The sequence below is a fragment of the Colias eurytheme genome, chromosome 11 (assembly GCF_061535395.1).
Source record: "Colias eurytheme isolate Ceu_HAF_F1 chromosome 11, ilColEury1 Martin Lab GWU primary, whole genome shotgun sequence".
NCBI lineage: Eukaryota > Metazoa > Arthropoda > Insecta > Lepidoptera > Pieridae > Colias > Colias eurytheme.
Genome location: NC_142990.1, coordinates 4,485,806 through 4,504,204, shown reverse-complemented (window position 1 = coordinate 4,504,204; position 18,399 = coordinate 4,485,806). Strand labels below are relative to the sequence as shown.

The 18,399-nt window shown below is 30.3% G+C and overlaps 1 protein-coding gene across 6 annotated transcripts in view; it reads left to right on the top strand.

Annotated features, from left to right (window-relative positions):
• LOC149904519 (very long chain fatty acid elongase AAEL008004-like) overlaps positions 1–18,399 on the top strand; it is a 41,052-nt gene that overhangs the window by 12,035 nt on the left and 10,618 nt on the right. Inside the window, exons 1-6 of one of the 6 annotated variants that reach the window (XM_090106780.1) lie at positions 2,320–2,532; positions 13,909–13,952; positions 15,244–15,312; positions 15,594–15,676; positions 16,059–16,166; positions 18,108–18,191. In XM_090106780.1, coding sequence (XP_089962906.1) covers positions 15,255–15,312; positions 15,594–15,676; positions 16,059–16,166; positions 18,108–18,191 — 333 coding nt within the window. In that variant the 5' untranslated portion in view covers positions 2,320–2,532; positions 13,909–13,952; positions 15,244–15,254. The other 5 variants (XM_090106785.1, XM_090106781.1, XM_090106784.1 and 2 more) reach the window with 5 other exon arrangements.

The window sequence follows — 18,399 nt, the reverse complement described above, 5'->3', positions numbered from 1 at the left end:
CAATAAATGACCAGATCTTAAAATAGATTTTAAAAAACTTAGCCTTCTAACCAAAATTATTTTATTTAAGACTAAACTATAAATAAGTTCCTAATATGTATGCATCATATTGGAGCTACGTCATATACGAAGGTAATCACTTTTAACCGTAACCTTGACCCTTTCTATGAAACGAAAAGGTATTTCACTACAGCTGCAAGTTGACTTCCGCAATTTCACAACATTGGGAAAAATAAGCTAGTGGCGGTAACGGCGTCAAAACATAACTGTATATAATGACTTTTAAACCACATAGATATAATGTAAATAGATAAAGAGATATTTAAATTAAACATATAGGTAAGCCGTACGAAATCTCAAAGTAAAAAGAGGTAACGAAGAATGATCTATTTAAACGCCGTAGTAGGTAACCCTTATTTCTGTCTTAGAAGATTGTCCATTTGAAAGACGAACGCCTGAAATAAATCATATTTATTCATACTTCCTATATAAAACGAAGTGTTGAAAACTCTATCATTAATAATAAAAACATCCCATATCGGGACCTTCCCAGCAAAATGTCACTAAAAGTGCTAAAAGTCCGCCAACGCTACGGTGCTCAAATTACCGTACTATATCTTATTTATTTCCCAAGTATAAATAACTTGCTATATTGTATATTTTCAATCTACGGATATCCCCACTTGTTGGCAATGGAGCCCTTTATGCGATCCAATAAAAACAGAGAAAAATTCAGATCCTTGTTAAGGTCTATTGGAAATTCCGTCGTTTATTCATTAACTTGTTTGTATTTATCATGATGGAGTTCAATGTAACATTGCTTGTTGCTTGTCATTATTATTATTGTACAGATTCGAGATTACTTTAACAATGATGACGTATATTTCCGTAATTCGTCCGTCCTTTGTAGATATCAGCTTCAGCATTTATTATATACTAGATTTCCGCCCGCGGCTTCGCCCGCGTTTTCAAAGGAAAACCCGCATAGTTCCCGTTCCCGTGGGATTTCCGGAATAAAACCTATCCTATGTGTTAATCCAAGTTACCCTTTATATGTGTGCTAAATTTCATTGTAATCGGTTCAGTAGTTTTTACGTGAAAGAGTAACAAACATCCATACATCCATACATCCATACAAACTTTCGCCTTTATAATAGTATTAAGATAAGATTAAGATACCTACATTAGAATTTACAAATTCATCTGTTTAAAATGTTTCTTAAACGCAACTTGAAATCATAAAAAAATATAATATAAAAAATTGTATATCTATTTTAAAACATCATTTTTTTCCTCTTCACTCTAACTATCTTATAATGTTTAATTTATCGATTAACTTAACATTAACAAACGTTTTGAAGTCATAACTTCATCAAATATTATGACTTCAAAACGTTTTAAATAACATTTAATCCATTATAAGACATCGTATCTATCAATATTCACAACTACGTATACCGGTATCAGGTAAATAAACAATCAACAATATAAAAACATGGAAGATGTAGCATAAATACTTTAAAAATATAATAAAATCTATTGTGAGGCTCTACCATAGAGACATGTTCCTTGTTCTGTAATGCAAAGACCGGAATCATTTTCCTGAAATTCACTTACATCACATACATATTTATTTGTAAAATTAATTATATGAAATCGATATTTAATAAATTATAAATAAATTTAATCTCTTATAATAATATGAGTGCTGATCATGTAATTCGCTTTTTATACTACATCTTTAAAAAGGTTAATTTTTTTGAAAAATTCTGCGTATTCCTGATGGATATGAAGTTACAAATACTACAAATGAGATATTGTACGTCATCTTTTGATTTCGCCTAATATGCCGACCATGATGCCGACAATGTTTTTTATTGGTAAAAAATAATGACAGCATCAAATATAAATTTATTTGTGGAATTTTTTATCAGAAATTTCCACAGGTCCTAGCTTCGTTATAATTATTAATTAAATTATTTTGATGATTTCTATCATTCGTGTTTTTATAACATACATACTTATTTTTTCTTTCATAGTCGCGCACAATACGGTAAGCATAAATTTTTTATCAACTACAACGGATCGTTAAAAACAAAATCACTCCAAAGAAAAATATGAGAGCTTTAAATTGCACATTCATGGTACCTATAACCATTATCCTATATCAATCTTACCAATGGAATCTATATTGTATTTGTGTTCAACTTAAAAAATATTAATAAAACGAATATATCGTGACGTCAAATCGCAAAAAGTCAAGTTTAAGGCGGGCGAAGAGCGATGTGATAAAAGAGCGTGGAAGTGGCGCGCGGTGGCAGTACCGAGCACGCTTGCACGTCGAGCGCAGGCGCAGTTTTCGTAGTTCCACTACGCGATTTACGCGCGGCCCGCGCTCTCGCAACCCTAGCGCCCTCACCTTCGTATGTTGCGTATTGGATATTCGCAGTCCACTTTCGGGTAGTGTGTGTGCTCTAACTCGATAGGCGGTGGAAAGGAACCGCGTTGTTTCGCAGTATCGGACGCCCGCAGGTGAGACTCTAGTGAATATATAAGATGATTCCGCTCGCAATTATGAAATCAGCTTGCACCGTCTGAATCATGTGACAGAAAGAGCAGTTTGTTTGAAAGTTACTCATGAACATTGTTTATTTATCGATAATAATTGTATATAAATTGATTCATGATAAATGTGTAATGTGTATCATAAAATAAAGATAAAATCTTTCTTATTAATTTTATGAACATAAATATTTTGGAAAAATTAATAGAATTATCTAATTAAGTTTTTTTTTTCTTAAAAATATTACAGAGATAAGCTTTTAACTCGATAAGAAAAGCCAAATATTATAATATAGCATTTTATAAGCCACAAATGAAATGTAGAGTCAAAGATACATCATTTACAAAGGTTATATCCGTAAGGATCAAGAGAAAAGGTGAACAATGGTCATCCTTTATTCTGAATATGCTTAAAATATATATACTACTACGATTCAGATATATATAATAGTATATGAAGGACACACCATTCTAATGAGCATTCCTTATGTAAACTGATGTCGATGTGCAAATACTTGATCGATGTTGACGATATACAATATTAACGCTCTTTCGCTCAAGATCCATAAAATAAACGTTTTGCCCAACCGAGATTACTTTACATTCAATTCAAAAGGTGATAAGATTTAAACGTTCATTAAATGCAATCGTCTAAGAAAGGAGCTCGGTTTTGAAGCCAAGGATTCACCAAGGCGTTTTGCAGACGTTAGTATTCCCATCGCGTGTGTCGGCGCAAAACGGTGGACGTGTGACGTAAGGTCACGTCGAATGGCCACTGACATGAGATTAACTCCCTACTATCCTCCAACACCTAATCGTGACGTTTTAATAGAATTCAAAACTTATGGCAATGATTCACATATAATCAATTTTCGGCTCCTCAGCGCGAGCGCGGTGTTGAAACGAGGCAAAACATTCTTCGACAATTATTAGATTTTAACCTTAGTTCTGTTGAGCAAACTTACATGACTTGCATAAAATACTCTTCCAATTATCTCAGTAGAGGACATCAAGAATAACCAGAGAGAGCCAGCTACGATCGAGTAAACAGCAATTAGAATGACTGATTAATCGAAACGTGTCTTAGAACGATTAAGTAATATGAGTTTATGAACTTGACACGAATAGCCAAACCTGAAGTTATTTCATATAATTATCATCAGACTGTGTGTAGAAGGATCGTAAGAAATACTGTAAAAGGACAAAATTAATCTGAGCGACCACCTACAAAGTCGGAGGCCATAAACTAAATAAGGAAAGTAAACATCGGAAATCTTCGAAGGTCACAACTAGTTATGCGAAAGAGACCTGTGAACTGAACTTATCACAAAAAAATGACTTTATTGGTAAATATCAAACGACTCAGCGAATCATCTATATTCGTTGATACCTTCACTTTGATATGGATTCACTAATATTTATAATACCCAGTTATGATAATTTCATTCATTTTACAGTTAGCAAGGTTTAAAATATTTTTATAGTCAATGACACAAGCTAACCTTACCCGCGTTTAATTCTCTGATATAAAATAAAGCGCTCTACATCATTAATTATAATATTATAGAAATGTTTGAACGGGTTTCTATGTTAATTATTGTTTTGTGTGGTGAATTACATGTGTAAAACATGATAAATCGCTCATCTGTTTTTTAGCAAATACAGGTTTTTTGGAAACTTTATATATTACTTCTGTTTATCCTCATCGTTCATGCCTATGCTCATTTTTTGCGTCGGCTTACATCTTATTTGAAAAAAGCTTCTTTAAAATAATAACAGAATAGGTTCTGAATCTAAATCCATATTGCCTTGTTGATCGTGTATCAACTAAAAATCGATATCTCCGTATATATGATTTATACAAGCTACGACAAAAATTTTAGCGACAGTTATACGACACAGAAAGAAAATTAATAGCAAAACTCATTAATATAAACTGGGTAATGTAATGATACAGGTTCCCACTAATAGACAAAATTATTAACAAACTGTAAACATTGCAATTAAAAACTAATTCTTAATACCTAATACATTTTCATGCATGACGTCAATAGAGTGATTTATAGTACCATCAAAATAAAATGAATGAAACAAGCTTAGCTGTTTTTCCCCTTTTTTTATTCTAAATTATTGTTTTGATGTTTTGATTCGGTAATAAAAACATTAGGTTCTTCAAAAATCTTGTGCACCAGAACAATGGTCAGTAAAATGTTTTACTAACCTCAGTAGAGATTTTTTCCAAGCATCGAGTAAAGATTAAACACTAACACGTATGCATTCACAACATTAATTATCGGAAATCCAAATTCCAATGTTTATTTGTTACCTTCCTATAGATTTACGATATAGGAACTTAATTTTTAATTATAAGAGAAGCAATTTTCTTGATTCTGTCTTTAACATAACCAGGCTCGTAGTCAGGCACAGTTTATAGAAAGCTGGATGAAAATCATTGTTTTTGCTTCAAAAAATCAATAACGCAACACATAATTTTCTTTGACTGTTAGATACAATAATAATCACAATTTATGTATTCATAATTACGCGCCTTATGCAAGTACATATCTATAGAAAAGAAGTATGCAATAAGTCTCTTCTTTAACTTTTATTCATAATATTGACATTCAAATAATAATCGATCATAAATAATTGATACATGTTGAGAATGACGGTTACACAAGGTACGATTTACAAAAGAAGTGTTGATTATTTTGTAGTCAACATTAGATTGCTATTTTTAATTAAAAACCTTGTCTATCTAATCTGTACAAAAATATTTTGAAATAAAATAATACTTTCAAGTTATCTGCTTTCTGCGTAGAGTGCAATTAAAAAAAATCTTTATTAAAAATTAACTAGAAAATCGACTTGCTTCGTTTTTGATTAAATTAGACTTTATGCAATTTTTGATTAGTCTTAATTAAATAGTTATGCTTGAAAACGGCCATGAATATTAATTACATACATTTTTTGGCTATCGCAAACCCCTTCTCTCACTGAAACGACTAATGGCAATAAGGTAATTTGGCAAATTATATCCATCTGAATTATTTTTTTTCTTCTTCTTTCGTAATAACTTATAAAGTAAAGTTTATCAACAAGTTTAATACTTATATGAATCTATATTAATATTATAAAGCTGAAGTGTTTGTTTGTTTGAACGCTCTAACTCGGGAACTACTGGTTTGATTTGAAAAATTCGTTCGGTGTTAGATAGCTCATTTATCGAGGAAGGCTATATATGTACATATTATATAATCATCACGCTACGACCTACAGGAGTGGAGCCACAGGGGTGAAACCGCGCGGAGCAGCTAGTATAATATATCTGACGAGGTCTGCTTTTGTGGATGGCCGTGGATTAAATCGGGGCAAATATAGTACATAATATTAATATCTATGGATAAAGGCAGTAAATTTTTTTTTAGTCATAAAGATTAAAACCTATTGTGACATTATGTTCATAACTAAACAACTTATCCTAAAACCTAGCAACCTCGAATAGTTTGTCGTAAAAGGAAGTATTTATTGATGCTCATGATACTCATAGCGCAGATGAGAACTCCGTGTGTTCACGCTTCAATTTACAGTAACAACGACAAATTCAATGCTAAAATTAATCACGTAAGGTGACAAGCGGTTGTACTTAGAACAAGGATAGTCATTAAATGGTGTATGATGTCAGGGATCACGTCCGTTTCGGCCTCGCGCGTTCGACTGCCGCCTGTAAATGTTTACATTTGTGCCGGCGACGGCCCGCGACGTCCACCTGAAGCGCAACGACCAGTGATTAGTTGCAAAATGGTCGTGGCCGAATTGAGTTCAGGGTCAAGCGTGTTGCCTCCGGGTGTTGCGCAAGCGCTCCGTGCATTCGCTCTCCGCCCGAATTGTGGCAGTTACCCATTATCCCTGAACACCTCTCAGTCAATTACTCTATGTGTTGAAGCAAAAGCTTTTATCTATAATTACATTGATTTAATACCGTTACCAACTTATCAATAAAAAACTTTTCAAGGAACGACTTCAAAGTACTTGAATTTATCAATTTTGAATATTATCTCCGTTAAATTTTGCTAGGCTGTCCAAACTAGAAATTTACGAAATAATTTTGACATCACATTCTATAATACATAAATTAACGTGAGACACTAAGGCCAACCCAAGGCGTTGTTACGTTAAAAGAATTACTCGTAAGGCGACGCAATCGCTATTTCCTGAGCCTTTTAATCTGAATATATATTATACTGGATGTACTTCGGACGTATCGTGTATAAATTAAAAGAAGACTTAAATTAAGCATTATTATATACCTAGCTAGTAGGTAGGAGTTTTTGAATTTGATGAAAACACTAAAATTGGCAGCACAAGGTCCAATCTGTAATTTTTTGAAAATATAAAATCAAAGTAAAAATTTGTAAATATAAAATGAAACTTATAATGTTATGGACTATGGTATGGAAAAAAAATAGAGTTAAAGATATGTTCATAACGCGCTCTACATCATATCATTGGTATTGTTATAAAACATCTAAATTAATCTTTTTATTAGTAGGTAACTATTTTTTATAAAAGATAATAAATTATCCTGATTGCATCTTGAAAAAAATAAATTGATATGCTGAAGCTTGAAATACATAATAGGTAAGAAGGAACAAAGCAATTAATAGATGTACCTACATAACTTTTATTACATATTTATAAAATTTCGTCTGCCTTCTTTCAGCTCATCTAATTTTATTTTACTCCTTGACGTATTGACGATGTCAATGATTTTGCACCAAAAATTAACAAAATAATCGCTAAAAAGTCGAATATTAACAGAACATTCCTTTGTATAAATAAAAAAATATTTTTATTCCATTCAAACTTTTGTTATTTTAATGAATATGTATAGACTGCACAAATTTCCTGTTGTGCGCTTACTATCAAGGCTGATACATTCCACATGTTTTAGCACATTTAGTGAAAAATGTGATTATTAGCAGTAGTACCATAATTATACGCCTCACTGATTCCATTAAGCCATTCACAATCAATTTAGATTTATTGGGCAAATGATATAAAAAATAAAAGAGTTGCACGAAATAGAAAAGTACTTCATTCTCTCACCTTGATGTCGACGTTGAAATGAATAAAAAAAAAACAAAGAAAAGTATTGTGAGAGTTACAAAATGTTTCGCTTAAAATTTTCTCTATGGCCTTGGTAATTTGTATCGTAAAAAATAGGTTGGTAAATGTAGTAGTGAGACGTTATAAATATCAATCTTTATTCCAAGAGAATACAATTCACAATGTAAGAAGGATGATGTGGGCTACACACGGTCGTGTGTTATGTTCTGAATTGATTTTTATATTTCCACGCTATTGTTGGTCTGCGTTGCATTGATTGTATGTATAATATTAATACGTTCCTGTTGTTACTTCCTAGTCCCTATTGTTTTTCACTATTGTAGTAAATTTTGTATTTTCATTTTTTTAAACTACAATACAAATATATTACGAGTTCGGTTTTTATCCTTGTTCCTAAAACTGTTATGCAAGTTTAGGAAGATTTTAAAACAGATCAAATCAAAATTCACCTTAAAATGTAGAGCAGCATAGAAGGTCACAGATATCAATCTGGGAAACGGACGTCTTGATTAAAAACAATACATACTTGGTTCAAATTGTGCTAAACGAAGCTAAAATTCACACATTTACATTATACATCCTATATAAAATAAATTAAATTTTAAACTGTAAAATTAATTACAAGAAAAACCACAACCTTATAAAAACCCAACATGAATATTATCGCTATCTTAAATGTTTAAGGTTAAAATATTTTTTTAGAAAAGTTGTTTTTTCTTTAGTTACGATATTTATAGCGTAATATCCGCGGTATACGTACAATGTTATTTATCTTCTTGTGAATGTACTTTCACGTAATATAAACGCACGGTAACATTTCATTGAAAGTCATTTTCAATAACAAAACGGAGTTTTTGACGTATTGCGTGCAAATATGCACTCATTGTCAATGTCGTACACTGCTGCTTTAATTAGTACTCGTCGATAGTTAAAGGCTAGTGTTAATACCAGTTATTTAAAATTGCATTGTATAAATATTTGCCTCTTTTTGTTCTAGTTAGTCTGATACAATTTGGTTTAACTTGTATAAAATTAACAAATTGTGATGACGATCCATATTCTTCGTCCTTAGACCTTAATCTTGTATTCAAAAACTGAGCCAATCCTATAGACATATTAGGAACATAATATATATGCTTATTATATGGTCGAACCCGGAGTATACTCAAGTTATGCTATAAATCGACTGATTAGTATGAATATAACAAAATATAAAGCATTTCAATTAGTATACTAGGTAAGTAGTAGATTTTATCCTCAGGGAAATAACAAATATTTTGCAAAATTTTCCTCATTCCTAACCTTTATAATGGAGATTTCGCGTACTTAGTGACAGAGATATGCACTTATTGTTAGTCCTTTATTTATACTCCACAGACAGTAGTATGAACCAGGGACGTTGTCTGAATGTCAATAGCATTCGGGCTTCCCCACTCTACCTTTTAACAGATGCCATGACTCAGTACGGTGTTATTTATTAAATCATTTTTTTCTTCACGCAATAGGCTTTTGTAATGTCATTTGAATTCGTTTTAAATACATTAATTTACGATATAAAAAGTTTGAGCAGATATTGATGTTTTTTATACTAGGTATGTACATATTATAAAGTAAAAATTCTAGATCATAGGTAATAAAATTAAAAAAAGCCAATTCAAATATACATAGAGTTTCTTCAAAACATATAAATAGCCCGGATATTAGGCAAAAATAATACAAATAGGTAAATATTATAAACCTAAATAAAGAATTTGTAGCAAGGATTATTACAATAATATATTATTGTCACGTGAATACGCGTCGACACAGGAACCGAGTACGTTACTAACGCAATTTTATTCCTAAATAAGTACGAATAATGTTTTTATTGTCCTTACGAGCGAAGAATATTTATAGTTGATTAAGTCTAATAGAATAAATATTATGGAAACAAAACAACATAATATATTACTCGTAGGTACTCTGTACTATAACAACCAAAGCTAATTTGTAAAAAGACAAAGAGTGTCATGAAAATCGAGATAAGGCACATCTTGTAGAGGCAATTATCACATCACGTAAAATATAAATCCGCCAGATACTGATACATTGTAAATTTTATAGTCGATCTTTGATGGGTCTAATTTCACGGTGATGTAAAACAGATGTGATGTGACTGTAAATGCCTTTTGATCACACTTTTATGCTCACCTAAGTGTCTACTACAACAAAGCATACCAAATTTTTGGCAGTTTTTTTTCTATAAATCAGCATAAGATGGGGTTCAAGCCCTACGAGCGCTTCTTTTCTATATTCTTTAAAATAGTACACGCTGTTTTATTCAAATTGAAAGATAGTTAACATTTCAAATATTAAAAATACTTGAATAATTAGGTATTTAAATTATAATTAATAATCTGAAACATAATGAGAAATGCCTGCCTACTACAATTTATATAAGAAAATTTGTTTAATTAAATATGTGATTCATAACAATTAATGAATTGTTGACAATTTAAACCATGTGTAACTAATGCTTGTGTGTGAGATTATTTTAATTGCATTGTCATTGTTGTCAACTATATTATACTTAAGGTTGATTACATAAGGTGAAACTTCGACCTTGCGTTTTATGAATGATTGTTTAATTTCATAAAAACATTTAGACCGACCATATATAAATAATAAGTTGAAATTTTATGTAACAAATATTTATTGAGGTTATTCGTAGTACAGCAGCAGAGAGTTCTCGTAAATTTGAGATTGAGAAAAAGGCAAATTATTTATTTACGTCCCAGATACCAGTAGACATTCCTAAAAGAAATGCCTTTCTGTATTCTTTAACCATATTTGTTTATTCATAGTTACATTTTCAAAGCACAATATAATTATTTGGAAATAATTTGGAATGCAGGTAAATTTAATATAAATTTAAACACACGCTCTACATTTGCATAAATAATACAAAGATGAGGTCGATATATATTTCAATAGAAAATTGACATTGACATTTTTATTCTCTTCAAGTTTTGTATATTTATTTAGTTTTATGTTCTCATGCAAAACAGTAAAGTCATAACCCTGATGTCTTCACTCAATTCATTAAACCTTGATTAATTCAATAATTCAATGTTTTATATTTGACAAATAAAAAGCAAAATAAAAGGTTCGATTTCGGCACACAGCAAGTCAAATTGAGAACAAAATATTCGAAAATAATACATGGTATTTTTATTTCAAATTCCTAATAAATTATAGATTAAAAGTAGTAAAATATTTTCACAGGATATTATTAAAGGGGTTGTAATTTAAAGTTAAAATAGTCTAATCTCGATAACTCATTAGTTGAAATTTGTTATGTTAGGCTCACAATGCATTACCAAAATATACAATATTTATGCAAGTAAAGTTCGTTGCACATCGATGTGCAAGTTGTTCTAATTTCTAAAACCAGTTTCATGTAAACTTTTGTAGCCTTAAAACTGTGATCTTGCATATTCAAGGAGTTCTCGGTGCAGCAAAAGCAGCCGCGTTCGGTTCCACAACATTACGTAAGACGACGTGCAGCCAATGGCCCACTTTTCGATTACTAAACGGACAATAAAAATAGTTTTTTTTTAATTATCCCTCAACATATATATAGACTACCCTTAAGTATGTATATTAATCCAGATGCATATGCAAAATGATAATCGGTTGTCATTTAGAGCGCGCTAGGTTGATGGGTGTCGCAATGCACTCGCATTCTTATTACGTCATAACCCACTTACAGAACAACCACGGCAAATGATTTCACTTTATCATCAGTAATATATATAATATGTACGATAACACATGCATAGTAGGCTAGAATAATTTATCTTTGCGAATACATTTGATCCAACGTGGCCTTCTAGTATAGTTCTAGTTTTAAGGCTCTCCACTCTAATACAATTTTTGAATAGATAGCCCTGAGATAACTATTTCAAAAGCAGATTAATCAAATAAAATTGAATACATATTCGCGCCCTAAAAATAGAAATAAAAGGTACTTCAAACGAAAAAGAAATGTACCTAGTAAGTACATGGTCAAAAATTAAAACAATATCAGTTAAAAATTAAAACAAATAAACCTACAACGAGTCATGTTTCAAAGAAGTATAATTGGTTTTAATCAATTTTGGTAATCGTTTATAAGCCGTGCTATCTAATGATCAGATACAAACATAACATAGGTGATATGAGTAGGTAGCATGAAAGAAATGAACGTGGTTACGTGCTGACAAGCAAGACGTGAAAAAACGTACGCTCAAATAAATGAAGTATTCGATCGTCTGTAGCACGTATCTCAACTGTTTATCCGATAGCCGAGTTTCGAACGCGATAAGGACTTGTAAAATTATATCAAACCATATGAAAGTAACAGCAGTTGTATGTTAACTGGGTTTGTTGGCTCAATTAATACCATTATTTAAGACTACTTTTACTTGTACATTCATTAATAATATTATGGACACGTGCCAACACAATGCAAATATTATTATTAGGAACATATTATTAAAGTAAAATGATGTAGAGCGTATTTAAATCTTATTTAAATTAAATGTATTATGTTCTTAAATAATGACTCTACATAAATCTAGACGTCTTTAAAATGATATATTTATAAACTTTATCTCTTATCATGACGTATAGTCTACGTAAATGCACACCTTATCATATGATCCTAGCTGCTGAGTAAAGTAGGTCAATAGAGAATTTTAAGATGACATATGGTAGAGACCAACAAAATTAGTTAGATTAGCATTTAAGAAATACATTGGTTAGTTATATTAATATTTCTCTTTATATTTTTGACGCTCGTTGAATGTGCAGGTGTTGCGATCATTCTTGTCTGAGTATTCAAGGTGGTAACAGATTATTTTATAAAATAGACAAAAAGATAATAATACATATATAACTAGGTACCTACCAAATACACATATATATTGTAAGTTGTAACAAGTTTGTATAGTTGAACTTCTTACAGAATACATGTTTGAGTAGCTGATAACTATAAGGTTATGATAAGAAGCGAAAAAATTAAGAATCAAAGTCTTTGAAATTGTAGTAAAGATTCATAATATATCTAGTATATATATTATGCCTAATTTTATGTACTTTTAAAAAAGGAAGAATCGGCGATATCAACTTGTAGTGAATGTGTACTATTTATAGTCAGTCATAATTGTACAGCATTGACCATCGAGATCATAGTTACTTAGGAAACAATGAGTAACGTCATCGTTTGTTATCAAGGCTCTTGTGCCGTACTAATTATATTTGTAAACTGCTACCAAGGAAGTTATGATACCTAGCAATGCTCAACATTGATCGGTTACTTGTATACTAGGAAAAATCAATTCTTGTAACGTAAGTAAGGATAAGATGATAACTCTAATAATGTTTTAATATTAAACCCATTAACTGCTCACGTTTTAGCCAAAGTATTCACATAAAACGAATAAACTTTTACTTTATAGTACATCAATTTAAAAATCTATTAAAAAAGACCCTGACATCAATAATTATGAATGATTTACTTTTAAATCGATGAAATACCTCATTTCGTGGCCACTGGTCACTCCTACATAATTTTTAGCCATGAATCTTTTACGTACCTAAAAATACGCAAGTTAATTTTTACTTTCCGGCAAGCGAATCCAATATAAGGTCATTTAATAGTTACTTACCTAGCAGGTACATACAAAATAAATAAAATATAAATATTTTATTTATTTTACCTAGTACATAATTAATATACCTACTTTTTTAATAATGAGAATTGTGATCGAAACATATTAAATACATATATTATATTTTAAAGTGATAATGCAGCTCAACAGCTGTTGAATATTGATAAAATACATTTCTTATTCTAAGTAGATAGATATATTTCCACATAATACCAGTATTTTAAAAAAGTAATTTATTGAATTGATGTCTGACTATTTTTAGTTGTATTTTATTACCTACTATAACTATAATAATTATTATTATAAATAAATAAATGTATAACCCTATACGTACGTCGAACTGTGAAACTCATACTGTATGCTAAATACTTCCCTTCAAAACTTTGAGAAGGACGGTAGTTGACCGTAGTAGTTAGGTCACTAACCTGATCTTGCCCTTAAATATTATGACCTCCAATAATCTCGCATTTAATCTTAAAAATAAAATTAAAGTCTCATAGCTGACATTTCATTTTGATTTCAGATAAAAGCGACAACCTGGAAAATTAATAATAAACGCCCGCTAAAGTAAGTTAACTTTTTTTATTCTAAAATTAAGCATTAGTGATTTAGATAATGCGCCAAATTTCTATGATAGGGTGACAATAAATAAAACTACACCTTATTGTAACTTTTTTCTTTTAAGATTTGATAATGACATTGATAATGAAGATAATATTATTAATTATATGCAGTTCATTCTTCCGTAAAATATACGTGAAGAAGCGCGCGACTGCACCGCGCCCATGCGTGTTGCCGACAAAATATATGGAATGTGCGGCTAACGCTCCAGCTTTGTTCCGGTTAATCTGCGATATGGATAGACCGAATTTAACATAACTTTTACTAATATTATTGAAGTGAATAATATAATATAATACACTGCCGAATTATTTTGGAAATAAGGGTTGCCAGAATTGGAAAGTCAATGACCTCTATGTGTCAATTTCGTGTCATATGTCATTTGAAAAATACGATTTCTTGCACTTCAATATTTTCAATTAGGATTTTTTTTTACTTCAAACGTAAACGTATTTAACGTTATTTCTTAACTCGGATTATTAATTCGTTTAGATATTTAATACTAATACCTTGGACGTCACAAAATGACAACGAATCGAATCGCGTAGGCCCTTTCTAGGTACCTAAACCTATTCATTTATTATTTTGATCTTTTTTTTTAATTCGTTAAGTAGGTAATCAATTATGAAAAGCAAATTTTTGTTTAAATTTTAAATAAACATCATATTACCTACATATCAAATTATTTAAAATCTTGTCTTCTTTTTATAGGGGATGTGATAACACTGATCAACACAATCAAATTTCAGTAATAAATTTAAACAAACTATTATTGTTTACGTTAAATTAAGTCGTTACTCATAATAATATGAATGTGTTAAATCTATTTTTGAACAATCAGAATTCAGAACGCTGCATATTATCTTGTCTCTTACGCCATCTATTGCAGCTGTTTGTCACTTAATATAAAACAGTTGCGACTTGCCAGTTTGTGACTAACCTATTGAGTAAGAACATGTAAAAGGTAGATAGGTGATGTAAAATGTGTAATCTAGTCTACCAAATTTTATCTCGTTACGAGATTTCATAAATTAAAGTCATAATAATTGTTATTAATGGAGAACTTGGATTTATAAGGAGTACTGAAACTACCTAAATCGTGTTGTGTGTGTAATCACTAATCTTGTGTCATTTATTATCAAGTGTTAAACGAGACATGTACTTTGCTGTTATCTCATCCTGCCTTGAAATAAATTAAATTAAAATTCAGCAACTAATGGTCAAATTCGACTTTCAGAAACCGTCACAATGGCACTAGTGCTACAATATATCAATGATATGCACCATTATATGAATAAATATGGAGGTAAGATTTATAAATTAAATATTTTTCATACCACTAAATATATCATTTACTTTTAAAAAGGATTTTTTTTTATTTTTACTCATTTTTTTTTATTTATCATTATTCAATACATAGGTAAACATTCAAATGTAAATACCTAAGTAAGTGTATGCTTAAAAAACTTACTACATAAGTAAAATTTATATTAGAATCTTGTATACATAAAAAATTTGATTTAGACTTGAACATGTCTACAGATTAAAATGTGTAAATAATATTTAATAAAATCTTATATTTTTCAGATCCACGGACAAATCCATGGTTCCTGATGAGTTCACCATTTCCTACGTTAATAATATGTCTTAGTTATGTTTATCTAGTCAAGGTAATTAAATTGTGCACAAAACAATTATTTTCAATATTTATGATTATATTATAAGATTAATTATTGTCCGTCCAAAAAAAATTATTACTTATGGTAAAACAGATACTTATTTACAAATAAGTACATATAACATATAAAACAAGTTAATTCCTTTAGTCATAAAAAAGCAAATTTTGATTAGTTATTAATAATTATTATTAACAGAATTTTATGAGTTATATTAATATAATCTACTGATAGAAGAAACATTACTTCTATTCTATTATTTTTGCTTAAATACTTATAAGCAGCATGATAGTGCATTAGGACAAAAAATTTGGATACATGTTTATACACTAGTATGATGAATATTGACTCACATAAACCCTTTTATGCATTTCAGGTTATAGGCCCAAAGTTTATGGAAAACAGAAAACCCTATGAATTACAAAATTTATTAATAATTTATAATTTCTCACAAGTGATATTCAGCATGTGGCTATTCTATGAGGTAAGAAAAACACAATTTTATTTTAAATAATTCTCGTAAATTCATACCTAAGTTATTTTTATGAAATACTTCAAAAATTTACCGGGTCACTATATTATATGTCCTATAAATAAAAAATATTTCTGTTCATTATTTGCCTATATTTTTATATAGTATAGGTGGAATATATTGTTTTAGTTTTTTATATTTTTTACTATCAATAAAACATGATTTTTATTTAATAGAAATTGTGTTGTGACCTAGTAATTAAATATGAAGAATTCAGTAAAAAAATTATATATTTCAATGTGTTTTTATTTTCCAGTTTAAAATAGTAGTTAGTCTGAAATCAATGTAATTGATGTGATATGATTATTCTATTTTTCTAGGAACCCCTTTATCTATGTTTAATTTTTTCTATTGTTTCGATTAGCAATCACAAAGGTATGGAATACTTGTTTTTATAAATAATGAGTTATGAGGCTAGTTATTTTTAAAGACAGCTTTGATGCAATATTTGTAGGTATTATTAACCCATTGACCACCGAGCGCCCCGATCGGGGCGCGACACAATAGATTATCTATTGTGTCTGTGATTCCGGGGACTGATGGATTAAAGCTAGATTTGACTCTAAACACTTGTAATACTGCAAGTATAATAGCTATAATGAAAAAAGGAGAATTATTTAAATATGAACTCGATAAAATTTAATTGATCCCTGTTCCTAGTTCACATATAACATTTTTGGATTTTTATTTAAAAATTACATGATGAAATCTACAAATTACATTTTTTTATTTGGAGTTTATATTATATTTAATTTAAATAATTTTGTAACAATCAATAAATTTTTAATTTAAACACAAGTTAAATGAAAAAAAAATGTACAGTAAAATTAAATTCGGAATGATACTACTTTAAGTAAATAATTTAAGCCTTCCTTATTTAAATTATGTATGTACCAATTACTAAACTTTCTACCTTAACGTTAAAAAACCTAAACCAGTTTTTTTAAATCACTAATTGCTATTGAAATATTTTGGTTTTATTAACTACCCGTGCATGTTGCACCCTATAGAGTTTCCATTCACATCTTTTGTAGAAAACTTATTATTATATTATTACAGACCTACCTATTAGTATGCTTGAAATGTTCTTGTGTTTATTTTTAATACTAATTAGTTTTGTAAGTTTTATTTACGGCTAGGTTAGTTTATAGCAAATTTAAGTTCTTTATCAAAATTTAAAATAATGTGCCCAGAGCTTGATGGGAGGTTGGCTGAATCATTACAGCTTTCGATGCCAGCCAGTGGACTACACTGACAATCCTATAGCCAATAGAGTAAGTTCAGAGAAGACGCCGTATGTCTGCATTGCCAACAATATAAACTAACATCACTGTAAATATACATTGATCATTTCAGGACGTGTAAATACGATCGCAGCGGTATATGTGCAGCGATGATATATATTTATTATTTAAGTTACTATTGTACAGATCTATATTACTTATTATTTAATTTATATTATTTAATACTAACACAAAGGGTCAATGTAGCCAGTTGATACACAATTTTTCGCTTATCATATCTTTGACCCATTTAGTGGTCGATTTATGATAAGACATTTTAAAGAAATTTTATCGCTGATAAAATTACACACTTTTGTAACGATCACGTGAAATGAGAACCATGTAGTATTTTTATTATGATATTACTTTTCATATAATCATACACCTTATTGGTCTTACTTATGACGTAATTATGAACTGGGCTGCTACTATCAACTGGCCTGCATGGATCCTGCAAATTGTACAAATCTTACCTGTATTATATTTGGATGATAGAAACTGACAATTACACCAGATATGGCAGCTGGTGATTAACCGGTCGTAGCGCCGTGCGACCACATGCTATGCAAAAACAAATAACACAGGGTCAGGTGTCGGCATATTGTTTCAGATCGGGGCCGCGGGCTGGTTCACAGGCAGGTATAACTTTCACTGTCAGCCGGTCGACCACTCCAAACATCCACAAACAATGAGGGTGAATTATTAATTCTACCGTATTTACACTATCCAACGAATTAATACCACCCATAGAATCCTTGTTGTTCTCACCCGAATGTTCCATGGTAGTTCGCTTGTAAAACTGAACTTTGATCACAGTGTCTAACAAAAATAAATGACGACGTTTCTTAGTCAACACCACCTTGAAAACGTTTGGCTACGACGTATTAGTGCAGCCTCTCGAA